Raw genomic sequence first — 14,835 nt, forward strand, 5'->3', positions numbered from 1 at the left:
CCAAGCCAGACTTAAACAATATGTGAACCATGAACTTCCAGATGTTCAAGCTGGTTTTACAAAAGGTAGAGGAACCAGAGATCAAATTGCCAACATCTGCTGGATCATCAAAAAAGCAAGAGAGTTCCAGAAAAAAAATCTATTTCTGCTTTATTGACTATGCCAGAGCCTTTGACTGTGTGGACCACAATAAACTGTGGAAAATTCTTCAAAAGATAGGAATACCAGCCCACTTGACTTTCCTCTTCACAAAAAAAGATCTTCACGACCAAGATAATCACAATGGTGTGATCACTCACCTAGAGCCAGACATCCTGGAACATGAAGTCCAGTGGGCTTTAGAAAGCATCACTACGAACAAAGCTAGTGGAGGTGATGGAATTCCAGTTGAGCTATTTCAAATCCTGAAAGATGATGCTGTGAAAGTGCTGCACTCAATATGCCAGCAAATTTGGAAAACTCAGCAGTGGCCAAGGACTGCAAAAGGTCAGTTTTCATTCCAATCCCAAAGAAAGGCAATGCCAAAGAATGTTCACACTACCGCACAATTGCACTCATCTCACATGCTAATAATGTAATGCTCAAAATTCTCCAAGCCAGGCTTCAGCAATACGTGAACCGGGAACTTCCTGATGTTCAAGCTGGTTTTAGAAAAGGCAGAGGAACCAGAGATCAATTTGCCAACACCTGCTGGATCATGGAAAAAGGAAGAGAGTTCCAGAAAAACATCTATTTCTGCTTTATTGACTATGCCAAAGCCTTTGATTGTGTGGAACACAATAAACTGTGGAAAATTCTGAAAGAGATGGGAATACCACACCACCTGACCTGCCTCTTGAGAAACCTATATGCAGGTCAGGAAACAACAGTTAGAATTGGAAATGGAACAATGGACTTTTCCCAAATAGGAAAAGGAGTATGTCAAGGCTGTATACTGTCACCCTGCTTATTTAACCTATATGCAGATTACATCATGAAAAATGCTGGGCTGGAAGAAGCACAAGCTGGAATCACGATTGCCAGGAGAAATATCAATAACATCAGATATGCAGATGGCACCACCCTTATGGCAGAAAGTGAAGAGGAACTAAAAAGCCATGAAGTGATGGGACCGGATGCCATGATCACTTCATGGCAAATAGATGGGGAAACAGTGGAAACAGTGTCAGACTTTATTTATTGGGGCTCCAAAATCACTGCAGATGGTGATTGCAGCCATGAAATTAAAAGATGCTTACTCCTCGGAAGAAAAGTTATGACCAACCTAGATAGTATAGTCAAAAGCAGAGACATTGCTTTGCCAACAAAGGTCCATCTAGTCAAGGCTATGTTTTTTCCAGTGGTCACGTATGGATGTTAGAGTTGGACTGTGAAGAAAGCTGAGTGCCAAAGAATTGATGGTTTTGAACTGCGGTGTTGGAGAAGACTCTTGAGAGTCCCTTGGACTGCAATGAGATTCAACCAGTACATTCCAAAGGCGATCAGCCCTGGGTGTTCTTTGGAAGGAATGATGCTAAAGCTGAAACTCCAGTACTTTGGCCACCTCATGTGAAGATTTGACTCACTGGAAAAGACTCTGATGCTGGGAGGAATTGGGGGCAGGAGGAAAAGGGGACGACCGAGGATGAGATGGCTGGATGGCATCACTGACACGATGGACCTGAGTTTGAGTGAACTCTGGGAGTTGGTGATGGACAGGGAGGCCTGGAGTGCTGCAATTCATGGGGTCACAAGGAGTCTGACGCAACCGAGTGACTGAACTGAACTGAACTGAACCGAACTGACTTTCCTCTTAAGAAATCCGTATGCATGTCAGGAAGCAATAGTTAGAACTGGACATGGAACAATAGACTGTCTCCAAATAGGAAAAGGAATATGTCAAGACTTTATATTGTCATCCTGTTTATTTTACTTATATACAGAGTACATCATGAGAAACACTGGGCTGAATGAAGCAGAAGCTGGAATCATGATTGCCAGGAGAAATATCAGTAACCTCAGATATGCAGATGACACCACATTTATGGCAGAAAGTGAAGAAGAACTAAAGAGCCTCTTGATGAAAGTGAAAGAGGAGAGTGAAAAAGTTGGCTTAAAACTCAACATTCAGAAAACTAAAATATGGCATCTGGTCCCATCACTTCATGGCAAATAGATGGGGAAACAGCAGGAACAGTGACAGACTTTATTTTGGGGGGCTCCAAAATCACTGCAGATGGTGACTGCAGCCATGAAATTAATAGGTGCTTGCTCCTTAGAAGAAAAGTTATGACCAAAGTAGATAGCATATTAAAAAGCAGAGACATTACTTTGTCAACAAAGTCTTTCTAGTCAAGGCTTTGGTTTTTCCAGTGGTCATATATGGATGTGAGAGTTAGAGTATAAAGAAAACTGAGTGCCAAAGAATTGATGCTTTTGGACTGTGGTGTTGGAGAAGACTCTTGAGATTCCCCTGGACAGCAAAAAATTCCAACCAGTCCATCCTAAAGGAAACCAGTCCTGAATCTTCTATGGAAGGACTGATGTTCAAGCTGAAACTCCAATACTTTGGTCATCTGATGCGAAGAACTGACTCATTTGAAAAGACGCTGATGCTGGGAAAGATTGAAGGCAGGTGGAGAAGGGGATGACGGAGGATGAGGTGGTTAGATGGCATCACCAACTCAATGGACATGAGTTTGAGTAAACTCCAAGAGTTGGTGCCAGGCAGGGAGGCCTGGTGTGCTGCAGTGCATGGGGTCGCAAAGAGTCAGACACAACTGAGCAACTGAACTGACTGACTGACTGACTGATAGGTGACTGATATTCTACTGTAAGTATATACTATATTTTGGTTATCCATTCATCTACAAAGGATATTTGGATTGTTTCTATCTTTTGATTATTATGAATAATGTTGCTATAAACATCTGTGTACAAGTTTTTGTATAAATATGCTTTCATTAATCTTAGGTAATACCTAGAGGTGAAATTGTTGGATCATATGTTAATTCTATGTTCAACTTTTTGAGGAACCTCCAAACAATTGTCCACAGAAGCTATACCTTTTTATACTCCCCTTGCAATTTATGAGAGTTTCTATTTCTCTTCTTTCTCACCAGTACTTAAGTCCCTTTTTTCTTTTGGTTTATTCATTATTATGGCTATGCCAGTACTCTTGCCTGGAAAATCCCATGGGTGGAGGAGCCTGGCAGGCTGCGGTCCATGGGGTCACGAAGAGTCGGATAAGACTGAGCAACTTCACTTTCACTTTTCACTTTCATGCATGGGAGAAGGAAATGGCAACCCACTCCAGTGTTCTTGCCTGGAGAATCCCAGGGACAAGGGAGCCTGGTGTGCTGCCGTCCATGGGGTTCCACAAAGTCAGACACGACTGAAGTGACAGCAGCAGCAGCAGCAGCAGCAGTATGTATAATATGTATTTTATTGTTGCTTTGATTTGCATTTCCTTAAAATACAATGATGTACATTATTACTTGTGTTTGTTTGCCATTTGTATATTTTGTTTAGAAAAAAGTCCATTTGAGTTTCTTGTCCATTTTCTAAAATCATGGTTTTGGTCATTTTGTTTTTGAGTTGTAAGAATTCCTTATTTATTCAGGATATTAAACCCTTATCAGATGTATGAAATGCAATTTTTTCTCCCAAATGTAAGTTGTCTTTTCATATTTTTGATGATGTTTGAGATACAAAAGTTTTCAATATTAGTGAAATTCACTTTATCTGTTTTTCTTTGTTACCCATGATTTTGATGTCAAATCTAAGAATCCACTGTTAAGATCCAAATTCATAAAGGCTTATCTGGCATTTTCTTCTAATATAGACCCTGTATTGTCTTCTAATAGTTTTACAATTCTCAGTTTTACATTAATGTTTTATACCTGTTTAATTGTTGTGTCAAGGGGTGAAGTGGGACTCCATCTTCATTCCTTTGCACCTGGTGGTCATCCAGCTGTCCCAGCACCATTTGGTAAAGAGAATACTATTTCCCCACAGAAGGGTCTTGGTACCCCTACTGAAAATTCATTAGTCATAGTTGTTTGTTTGTTTCTGGACTCAGTTTTATTCCATCGGTCTATATGTCCATCCTTATGACACTACCACAGTGTCTTGATTAATGTAGCTTTTTACTAGGCTTTGAAGCTGCGTGGTATGAGTTCAGCAACTTTTTTCTTTATTGATACTGTTTTGGCTATTTGGAGCCATTTGCAATTTCACATGAATTTGAGGATTGACATTTCTGCCCCAAAAAGCCACTGGATTTCTTACAGGTATTGAATCTATAGATTGCTTTGGGGATAATTCCTATCTTAATGGTACTATCTTCCAAAAAAAAAAAAATCCATGAGATATCTTTCCATTTAGTTAGGTCTACTTTAGTATATTTCAGCAAAGTTTTATAGTTCTTAGTGGACAAGTTTTTACCTACTTGGTCACATTTGTTTCTAGATATTTTATTATTTTGGGCACCATTATAAATGAAATTATCTTTTAAATTATTCATTTCTAATATTGAGACTAAAATTGGTTTTTCACCACTGATAATAAGAACAGCTAATAGTTACATAGCATGTATTAAATGCCAGGCATTGTTCTAAGAGCTTTACACATGTCCATGGTCTCAAAACACTATAGTCTATAAGATATAGTTACATTATATTAACATGGCCTACAAGGATGTCTCATCTAGGCCTCAAACTACATTTCTATCTGTATGCATATCCACTGACACTGAAACAGCTCACTGTCACTGAATACACTATGTCCTTTCATCCTGCTATATTACTGCATACTTTATCCTTTTTTGACTAGGATTTTTGTCCCATCTTATTCATCTGGGAATCTCCTACTTATCCTTCAAGACTTAGTTTGAATGTTAACTCAGCTACTTAATCAGCCCTCTTAGGGAACTTCCATGCGGCTGTATATTTTTAATGGCTTGCATGTGTCTCTTTTATAATGCTTTCATCTTGTGTTGGCATTAACTTTCCTGCTTATTCTGGTGCTCTCCACACAGTAGATTCTCAGTAAAGCCTTCCTAAATGAATGAGTGGACCAAATACACAAAGTGGCCTACTTTGTTACAAAATGTTCTCATCTTAATTCATATATCTAAAAAGCAGTAACCAAATTTCCCTGCATGTTTTAAATCAAGAAACTTAATTTTGTTATTAAACATACTAGTGATAGGGAATGAGGGATCTCTTTCTCTTTCTCCTCCCCTTCCTCCCTTATTCTCTCTCATTTAAGGTACTAAGGTCATCTTTGTTCATCTAAAAACTAATCCCTCCCCCCGCCCTGCCAAAAAAAAAAACCCAACAAATAAAGTAAATATAAAAGCTTAGAAATATGGTACTGTTGAACTTTATATTAAAACCTCTAAAAATATTCTTCTTATACTAATATGAAATGAAGTATTGATAAGCAAAATGATTTAACAGAAAGAAGATAGTATATTTCAGATTTGAGAACTGTTTATATCCTTGTCAAGAATGGGACACTGACTCTGTATTTTACTTTCCTGAGCCTCAGTTTCCTCATCTACAAGGCAAAGCCAAATACTCCCTGCTCTGTACATGACAAACTATTGGAGTGAGGATCAAGAGACAGAATGCTTTTGAAAGTATGCCATGAAACAAAATGTGCTGTACAGCACAGTACGTAGTTAGTCACTCACCAAACACTGTTCTTGCAGGCACAGATTCTCTGTTAAGCCAGAATGACACTTGGGAGAGAATGACAGTCATGATGCAAGGCAGATATGTCTGAATCACAAAATATCCAATTTTTCTTTTCAAGTGGAAATGAGCTGTCATTACGGTATATTCACCTAGAAGAAAAATTTAAGAAGCTTAAGAAACTGTAGTAGTCAATAGTTTGAACATTTTGGAAACGGAAGGGATTAGAGAAAAAAAAAGTCCCTGATTTAAAAATGCAAAGAATTCATCCCATATATGGCATGGAAAATATATAACATTAAAATGCCATTTAGCATAGCAATAGTATTTAAAAGAAAATTTTTATATGATCAAGGAATTTGTATGGCTCGTATACAGTATGGTATTTGATTTTTCTCTCTGGGTCGTGCTTACTGACCAAAGGATAGAGGATTCATAAGTGCTCTCTGAACATACATTATCTTAGTTGCTCAGCTCCTCATCCTCTTTGATACCACCCTCAAGCCTTTGCTTTAATTGTTTTCCAGTCTAGCCCTACTTAGGCTCTTTGTGGTATTCATCTCTGGCCACATCTCCAAGATTGATCTTTTCGCCCAGATTTTAATCCTATCACCAATTCTGAATTTACCAGTCTTAATGTCTTTTCTAGTATACTGGGGTCAGTTCTGTCTGATCCTCATAGCTACCTTCCATTCTGCTCTCTGGGTTTACATCTGCCAGATGTGAGATCATGAGTTCATACAGCTGTGTTTTCTTAGGGAGGGTTTCAGCTTTCCCACAGAGGCTAGTAGTAATTATTTATAATCAAGCATTGAATAGTCATAACTCATGCAGGATAGGGGGAAAAGAATTAGAATATGAGGGAAATTGTAACACTGATAAGGTAAAATTGGCTCGTCTCAAAAGACAAGTTAGATCAGTGTTTTTTTAAACTTTAATGCACCTCTTGGAATCTCCTTAAAATCTTGTTATAAAGAAGATCCTGACTTAGTAGGAGTCAGGCCTGAAAGTCTCAATTTCTAAAAAGCTCCCAAGCACTATCTATGCTACTAGTTCTTAGACCTCAAGAGAAAAAAGGTTTTAAGCAAACTGATACATTTCCAATGGCTTCAACCCATTAACTTTCTTAGGAATTGGCTTTTCTTTAGACTCATTTTTTACTGACCTGTACTAGACTTAATTGTCTCCTTCCCAATTGATTGGCCCAGCAGATCATATTGATTTAACCTAGAGCCATCAGGAGCAACTTGTACAGAATCAGATGCATTGTATGTCCAAATGTAAGTAACCTCTGAGGTTGTATACGCATCTGTAGGAAATTAGGGGAAAAAAATCTTTTTAAGCATTTTAGTAAGAATCATCAATAATAATAACATCAAAGGTTGTATATTTCATAGAATTATTGTTTACTATAAAACTGATGTTTAAAGATCATATTTTTAGGGTAAAAAGTGTCTTTGAAATTTCAGTAAGAAGGGTGTGAGTGAAGCAGATCAAGAGAGGCAACCATGACCATAAGGATATTTTCACTGCAACCACTTTGAGCGACAAAGATCGAATATCTCTTTAGAATCTGCAAAAATCACTGGGCTCTGAGATGGTTAAAATGTCTTCCATATTCCCAAAGTAACAGATGAAGGCATTGCAGTAAACAGGTTACAAATACCCAAGGCCCATTTAACTAGTTAATTTAGAAACAGCCATTGCTCATGAAATAATAATTGTATTCCAAAATGACATTGTTCTCTGGAAATAATGGTAACTTATTTCCATGTGAGAACATTAATGATATATATTGTATTTAAAGTATTATCTTTGTAGTTAGTTTGTAGACTTTTCTTCAAAACCTTCACCTAGTTAAGAATTAAATCACTTAGCTATCATGATACAACACATTTCATTAGACGAATGAGAATTTTGCTGAATATGTAAAATAACTCAGAATGCTATAGTTTCATAAATTGAAAACACTTTAAAACATACTCATTTTAAAATTAATTATTGCACACAGATCTCACTGGACTATACTTGCATAGCATCCTAATTAAGCTGTATATTGGCAGGAGGAGACAGATCACGTACAGACCAGATGTAACTTTCTGATTTATTTGGCCAAAGATACAGGACTTAGCAGAAGTGAGATGACTGTAAAGCTGGAGAGCAAGCAGCGCATCTTGTCTCAGCACTTCTCTGGCTCTGGCATTTCCCTTGCGCCTATATGTCCTGAGGGGGAACAGGCAGAGTTTCTCCACAGTTGAATAAGCAGACAATTCTGGCTGTCCTACTGACCTTCCGAAGAACTTCTATGCACTTGCGCTCATGGGAATATTTAGAAATATTAGTTACTTCTGGTCCCTGAGCAAAACTCAGCATCATAGTCACATTTTCAATTGAAGGAGAGAAAGAACCAGCTGTCTCCAGCTGTCTGCCTCTAGGTCTTCAGGACACTGGAAAGCTCATTTACCTGCCACCTATACACTTTCTAGGTTAATACCATTGTTCTGGGGTGGTTCTGGTACTTACCTGGAATGAAAGTCTGTGACCACAAGTCCATTCCCACTTAAGCATTAGTTACAATAAAGTTATTGTTGTGTCTTATCCACTGCGTGATCTTTCAATGACATACTACAATGTGTCTGCTTTTCTGAATGTCACTAGTAAAGGTTAATATCAGTGAAAGACATGTACACACCTACATCCACAAGTAAATTACATTATGTAAAATATTTTTGTGAAATAGCATTCTAAAAATATGTGTATTTATATTATTTATATATATATCATATCATTATGTTTGTATATACATATATTTAATAGCAAATATCTTCCTATAGTTTGCATATGAATGAATTCAGTTACTCTAAAAATCTAAATTTCTATTAATTAATTTCAATTAGTCATTGATGGTTTTGTTGTTATATATAATTAAGTAATCTTAGTAATGTGTATAACCAGCAATGCATTCTCAGATTATCAAGTGGCTTGTTTTGAGTACATATAATGACCTTCTCTTCAATAAAATTTCAAATGACACATAATTTAATAAACTGAAAAGACATCACATGTTCCACTTTATATCAGAAGACCTCATAGATCTTAATACATATAAGGTTTTATTTTAAGCAATTATAATAATTCCACTTTTGAATTTTGATGTTTATCTTTAAACATAAATAAAAGAAAATGAAATTCTGCAAAATGGAGAAATTTTTGAGAAACTAATAAGAGACTGATGGGAGGGACTCTTTCTTACTCATAGCTATACTTTTTGCACCTGTCATAAGGAAAACGCTCTTGCTTCATTCTTGCTAGATTAATCAGGAAACATATAACATTTTAATTTTGTTATTTACTATTATGAAAGATGGAAATCTGGATGGAAGCTCAAGAATATGTTAAAATGACTGATCCTTCCCATATCTTTTATAAAAAGAAATTATTTCATTTGTTAGGTAGGAATATGTTTTTTTAGATTTGGGGTCTGGCAAGAAAAGAGAGAACAGAAAGTTATGCAATGCAGATTTGAGGCATTTTCTGGTCCACAAACACATATATAAACTCAGAGACTGTTGTGATTTTTCAGTGAAGTATAAAAGGAGAAAAAGACAAATTTCTTTATAAATTGCATGTCTAGATTAGGTTCCATTACATAATTTTACTTAATTTAAATCAATAACCCATATTGAATCCTAATCTGAAATAAGGAGTAAAGGCATACTAACAAATTCTTAATATTTGATAACCAAAACAATACCAAAATCATTTTATTATTAATTTTTCCCCCAAAATTAAAATTTATTTTAGGATGATGCCCAGAGTACTTTTAGATTTCCATTCAGGAAGTTTTAGATCAAATTAAATAGCAAGGAATTGTATAAAGATGTGAAGCAGTAGCAAAAAGCAAAACAAAACTGAATTCAAAATTGTAATTTAGTAGAAAAGATGCTTCTTTTATTTGAGAATAATGATAAAACTCCAGGAATTCCATCACTTGTGGGAGTCAAGGAAATTTTTTTAAACAAGTGAGAAGTAAATGATTAGAAGAAAAGGCCATGGCCCCTTCTGCCAAAATTTGTCTTGCCAACATTTTAAGTTTTGGGTTGGCCCGTTGGTCCATATTCCATACTGCTGTCTATACAATTAACTATCTATGTCTCAAGTATGTACTATTGGCAAGGATAAATAAAATAATATGCAACTTTTTAAAAACTCTATGTGTCAGAAAATAAATATAGAGAAAACTAAGTAAGTGCAATTCAACAAAAAATGCCTAACAATAAGCTCTATGTGCAACACTTCTAGATACAGAAAACCATATTCGCAAGCACACAATACTACATTTGTCTGAAGATGCGCTATTAAGACATGTTAAATTTTCATTTAAAATATTTTCAGGTGTATCTATTTCGTATTCAGAATTGAGACATCACTTATGTTTAGTGTCTTAATGGCACTAACTTGTCCACTGCAAAATGCCTTTCCTTCTTAGATCATTACTGCATCTTCAATAAATACTTTATTTGGTATCAAGGCTTTTCAATTATCTAGTTAATACAATTTATACAATGCAAATGAGAATATTGTGCTGCATCTAATGTAGTTCCCTAGCTTAATGTTTACTTGGAATAACATGATTGACTATCTTAAATAATTTTCGAAGAAGTGCTAGTACTGAAGTAATAGTTTACATAACAGGAAATGAAGGCTTTGTAATTATACAAAGAGGAGATTCTCAAAGAAAATTGGGAACTGACACCTTTTGTAATATAGAACAGAACAAATACAGTTGAACTTATCATTCCATAAAACTATGATCATCAAAATAATCAGAGGGTTTTGCATTCGTATTGGCCATCATTCTTCCTTATTCTTCATTTGATACAGTCTGTGCGCAGAAGGTACATTATTTAGTCATACACATTTTTAATCAGCTGAGAGAACTGCATTTCTGTTCAAGAGTGTGAAAAGTCAGAAGCTGCTCAGAATGGACAAAGATGGGGTGCTAGAAAGAGCATGGTTTCTGAAAAGATCAGGCTATAGAACACTCTCACAAAAGAGAGAAGCTGCTTAGCCATGCCCATGAATTTATCCTGAACCTGCCCTGAATGCCCTGTGGGGCTAGGGAGACGATTTGACCTTCCCTCTTTTCAATTATTCTGGTAGAGCTAATGCTTCCGGTTGACATACAAGATACAACCTCAGTGACCTATACAACAGCCAAATGCACAGTGCCTTTTCTGAAATACTTTTTGTACACAGAAAGTGCCCACATGGCACAATCTTGCTCCATTGACTCTTTCAAATGTATTTTAGAAAAAAAAACCCTCTATTATTAGAAAGTAAAAAGATAATTACAGAGATCCAGCTTCATTTTCCTTTTTTTTTCACTTATTCTCTGCTGCCATTTGTGTCAGGCTGATCACTAAACAACAGAATCTATCCTTAACATTTTTACTCTCAGTTGAAAAAAAAAACCCACTTTATGTTGCATTTTTAATGTATTTGCACTTGAAAAAGGAGGTAAATGATAATAGTCCGGAACTTCAAGGAGCTCCCACTTTTTCATATGTATAAAAACATAGGGTGTTTTTTACTAGCAGTAAGGTAAATAACAATTAAACATGATAATTAACATATAATGATATTTGAGAATACAGGAGGGCTAGCCATTGATTACTTGAGGAGAGTCAGTATATTTTTTGTTTCTACATCTTGTTAGAAAAGCATTAAGCATCCCATCATATGAGAAGGAAGTACACAATTAAATTGTGATACTGACCATCTTTGATTTTATTGACCCAAAACATGTACCTCCATCCCCATACTTACAGCTGCCAAATTTCAGAGGACATGAGTGGGCATCCATTGGAAAATCCTCCAAGTGCATTGGACATTCAGCTTGAACTGTAAGCCTAAAAGTCAAAATTCCACTCTTTGTTTAAGTAAATTGGCAAGTCAAGATAAATCACTCCTTATTGTTGTCAATAGAATTAATGATGAATGATGAGGTAGGACCTTCATCATGGCATCCGATTAGGCTAATTCAAATTTAAATATGCTTTTGTTCTTTCATATTTAGACAATCGTTCAGAAGATATTAGCATCAATAAAATCTGAGCGCAAGTAACAAAACCTAATTAAAAATACATTTTACTTAAGCATTTCATACTCTGTGGTTAGTTAAGAAAAAATTATGTACATGTTTTTGAAGGTTAGTTTCCCATTAACTTCAATTTTAACATCTGAAATCTTAAAGAAAAAAATGAAAAAAATCTCTATCATAAAAAGAAAGCTATTTTCTTGCAAGGTTCCATCAATAACCATATAGCAAAACTGATACAAGAACTGAATAATGCCTTGGGGAAGTACCCTTCAAAATTAATAAATTGTAAATGAATATTATGTACTATATATAGATACATATGAAAGTGAAAGTGTTAGTTGCTCAGTCATGTCCTATGCTTTGCAACCCCATGGACTGTAACCAACCAGGCTCCTCTGTCCGTGGAATTCTCCAGACAAGTATACTGGAGTGGGTTACCATTTCCTCCTATAGGGGACTTTCCCAACCCAGAGATAGACTCCAGATCTCCTGCATTGCAGGTAGATTCCTTACCATCTAGGCCACCCAGGACGCCCATAGATACATATATATGCTAGTCTCAACAAGATATTTCTAGGATATATATATGCATCTGTCTTTATTTATATCTGTAAATACATATATCAGTTCAGTTCAGTTGCTCAGCTGTGTCCAACTCTTTGTGACACCATGCATTGCAGCACGCCAGGCCTCCCTATCCATCACCAACTCCCGGGGTTCACTCAGACTCACGTCCATCAAGTCAGTGATGCCATCCAGCCATCTCATCCTCTGTCGTCCCCTTCTTCTCCTGCCTCCAACCCCTCCCAGCATCAGAGTCTTTTCCAGTGAGTCAAATCTTCACATGAGGTGGCCAAAGTACTGGAGTTTCAGCTTTAGCATCACTCCTTCCAAAGAACACCCAGGACTGATCTCCTTTAAGGTGGACTGGTTGGATCTCTTTGCAGTCCAAGGGACTCTCAAAAGTCTTCTCCAACACCACAGTTCAAAACCATCAATTCTTCAGCGCTCAGCTTTCTTCACAGTCCAACTCTACATCCATACATGATCACTAGAAAAACCATAGCCTTGACTAGATGGACCTTTGTTGCCAAAGTAATGTCTCTGTTTTGAATATGCTCTCTGGGTTGGTCATAACTTTCCTTCCAAGGAGTAAGCGTCTTTTAATTTCATGGCTGCAGTCACCATCTGCAGTGATGGTGAAGCCCAAAAAAATAAAGTCTGACACTGTTTCCACTGTTTCCCCATCTATTTCCCATGAAGTGATGGGACCAGATGCCATGATCTTCATTTTCTGAATGTTGAGCTTTAAGCCAACTTTTTCACTCTCTTCATTCACTTTTATTAAGAGGCTTTTTAGTTCCTCTTCACTTTCTGCCATAAGGGTGGTATCATCTGCATATCTGTGGTTATTGCTATTTCTCCCGGCAATCTTGATTCCAGCTTGTGCTTCTCCCAACCCAGTGTTTTTCATGATGTACTCTGCATATAAGTTAAATAAGCAGGGTGACAATATACAACCTTGATATACTCCTTTTCCTATTTGGAACCAGTCTGTTGTTCCATGTCCAATTCCAACTGTTGCTTCCTGACCTGCATATAGGTTTCTCAAGAGACAGGTCAGGTGGTGTGGTATTCCCATCTCTTTCAAAATTTTCCACAGTTTATTGTGAGCCACATAGTCAAAGGCTTTGGCATAGTCAATAAAGCAGAAATAGATGTTTTTCTGGAACTCTCTTCCTTTTTCCATGATCCAGCAATTTGATCATGTTGGCAATTGATCTCTGGTTGCTCTGCCTTTTCAAAAACCAGCTTGAACATCTGGAAGTTCACGATTCACATATTGCTGAATCCTGGCTTGGAGAATTATGAGCATTACTTTACTAGTGTGTGAGATGAGTGCAATTGTGCAGTAGTTTGAGCATTCTTTGGCATTGCCTTTCTTTGGGACTGGAATGAAAACTGACCTTTTCAAGTCCTGTGGCCACTGCTGAGTTTTCCAAATTTGCTGGCATATTGAGTGCAGCACTTTCACAGCATCATCTTCCAGGATTTGAAATAGCTCAACTGGAATTCCATCACCTCCACTAGCTTTGTTCGTAGTGATGCTTTCTAAGGCCCACTTGACTTCATGTTCCAGGATGTCTGACTCTAGGTGGGAGTGATCACACCGTCGTGATTATCTTGGTCATGAAGATCTTTTTTGTACAGTTCTTCTGTGTATTCTTGCCACCTCTTCTTAATATCTTCTGCTTCTGTTAGGTCCATACCATTTCTGTCCTTTATCGAGCCCATCTTTGCATGAAATGTTCCCTTGGTATCTCTAGTTTTCTTGAAGGGATCTCTAGTCTTTCCCATTCTGTTGTTTTCCTCTATTTCTTTGCATTTATATACATATATATATACATAAATATATATATATATATATATATATCTTAGAAATATATTTTTGAGGCTAGACTGTTAATCAAATTATGGACAGAAGTCCATAATTGTTGAATTATAAATGTTAAAAGAAATATATTTTGTATCTTCAAGATCACATTAAAGAGTAACCATAGCAAATTTATTACAAAGAAAATTATCGATTTTTTCCATTTTGCACAAAGGTAAAGTAGATAAGATAGGTACTAATTTGAAATTACAGGTGAATCTCTTATGATGACCAAAACAAATGTGACCAACAATTTAATTTTAATGTATGTATTTCTAAGAGCTTCCCAGGTGGCTTAGTGGTAAAGAATCTGCCTGTAAATGCAGGAAATGCAAGAGATGCGAGTTGAGTTCAGTCCCTAGGTTGGGAAGATCCCCTGGAGTAGGAAATGGTAACCCATTCTGGTATTGTTGCCTGGAAAATTTAGTGGACAGAAGAACCTCGGGGCAGGGGGGCCCGTGGTGCTACAGTCCATGGGGTTACAAAACGTCAGACATGACTGAGCACAGCACAGCATATACTTTTAAGAGAGTATTTAAGTAGAATTCTATGCAATTTTTTCCAAAATCCCAAATTTCCAATTTTTTTCTTAATTCACAGGACTGATTAATGTGTAAAAC

General features: G+C 36.7%; 1 protein-coding gene across 3 annotated transcripts in view; it reads right to left on the reverse strand.

Moving 5' to 3' along the window:
- Positions 1–14,835, reverse strand: part of GABRA2 (gamma-aminobutyric acid type A receptor subunit alpha2) — a 156,540-nt gene that overhangs the window by 54,136 nt on the left and 87,569 nt on the right. For all 3 annotated transcript variants that reach the window (XM_068975088.1, XM_068975087.1, XM_068975086.1), the window contains exons 5-7: positions 11,508–11,590; positions 6,844–6,987; positions 5,678–5,830 (exon numbers count right to left, since the gene is read on the reverse strand). In XM_068975088.1, the coding sequence (XP_068831189.1) occupies positions 5,678–5,830; positions 6,844–6,987; positions 11,508–11,590 (380 nt within the window). The remainder of the gene's footprint in view (positions 1–5,677; positions 5,831–6,843; positions 6,988–11,507; positions 11,591–14,835) is intronic.

Source organism: Capricornis sumatraensis, chromosome 7, assembly GCF_032405125.1.
Source record: "Capricornis sumatraensis isolate serow.1 chromosome 7, serow.2, whole genome shotgun sequence".
Taxonomy (NCBI): domain Eukaryota; kingdom Metazoa; phylum Chordata; class Mammalia; order Artiodactyla; family Bovidae; genus Capricornis; species Capricornis sumatraensis.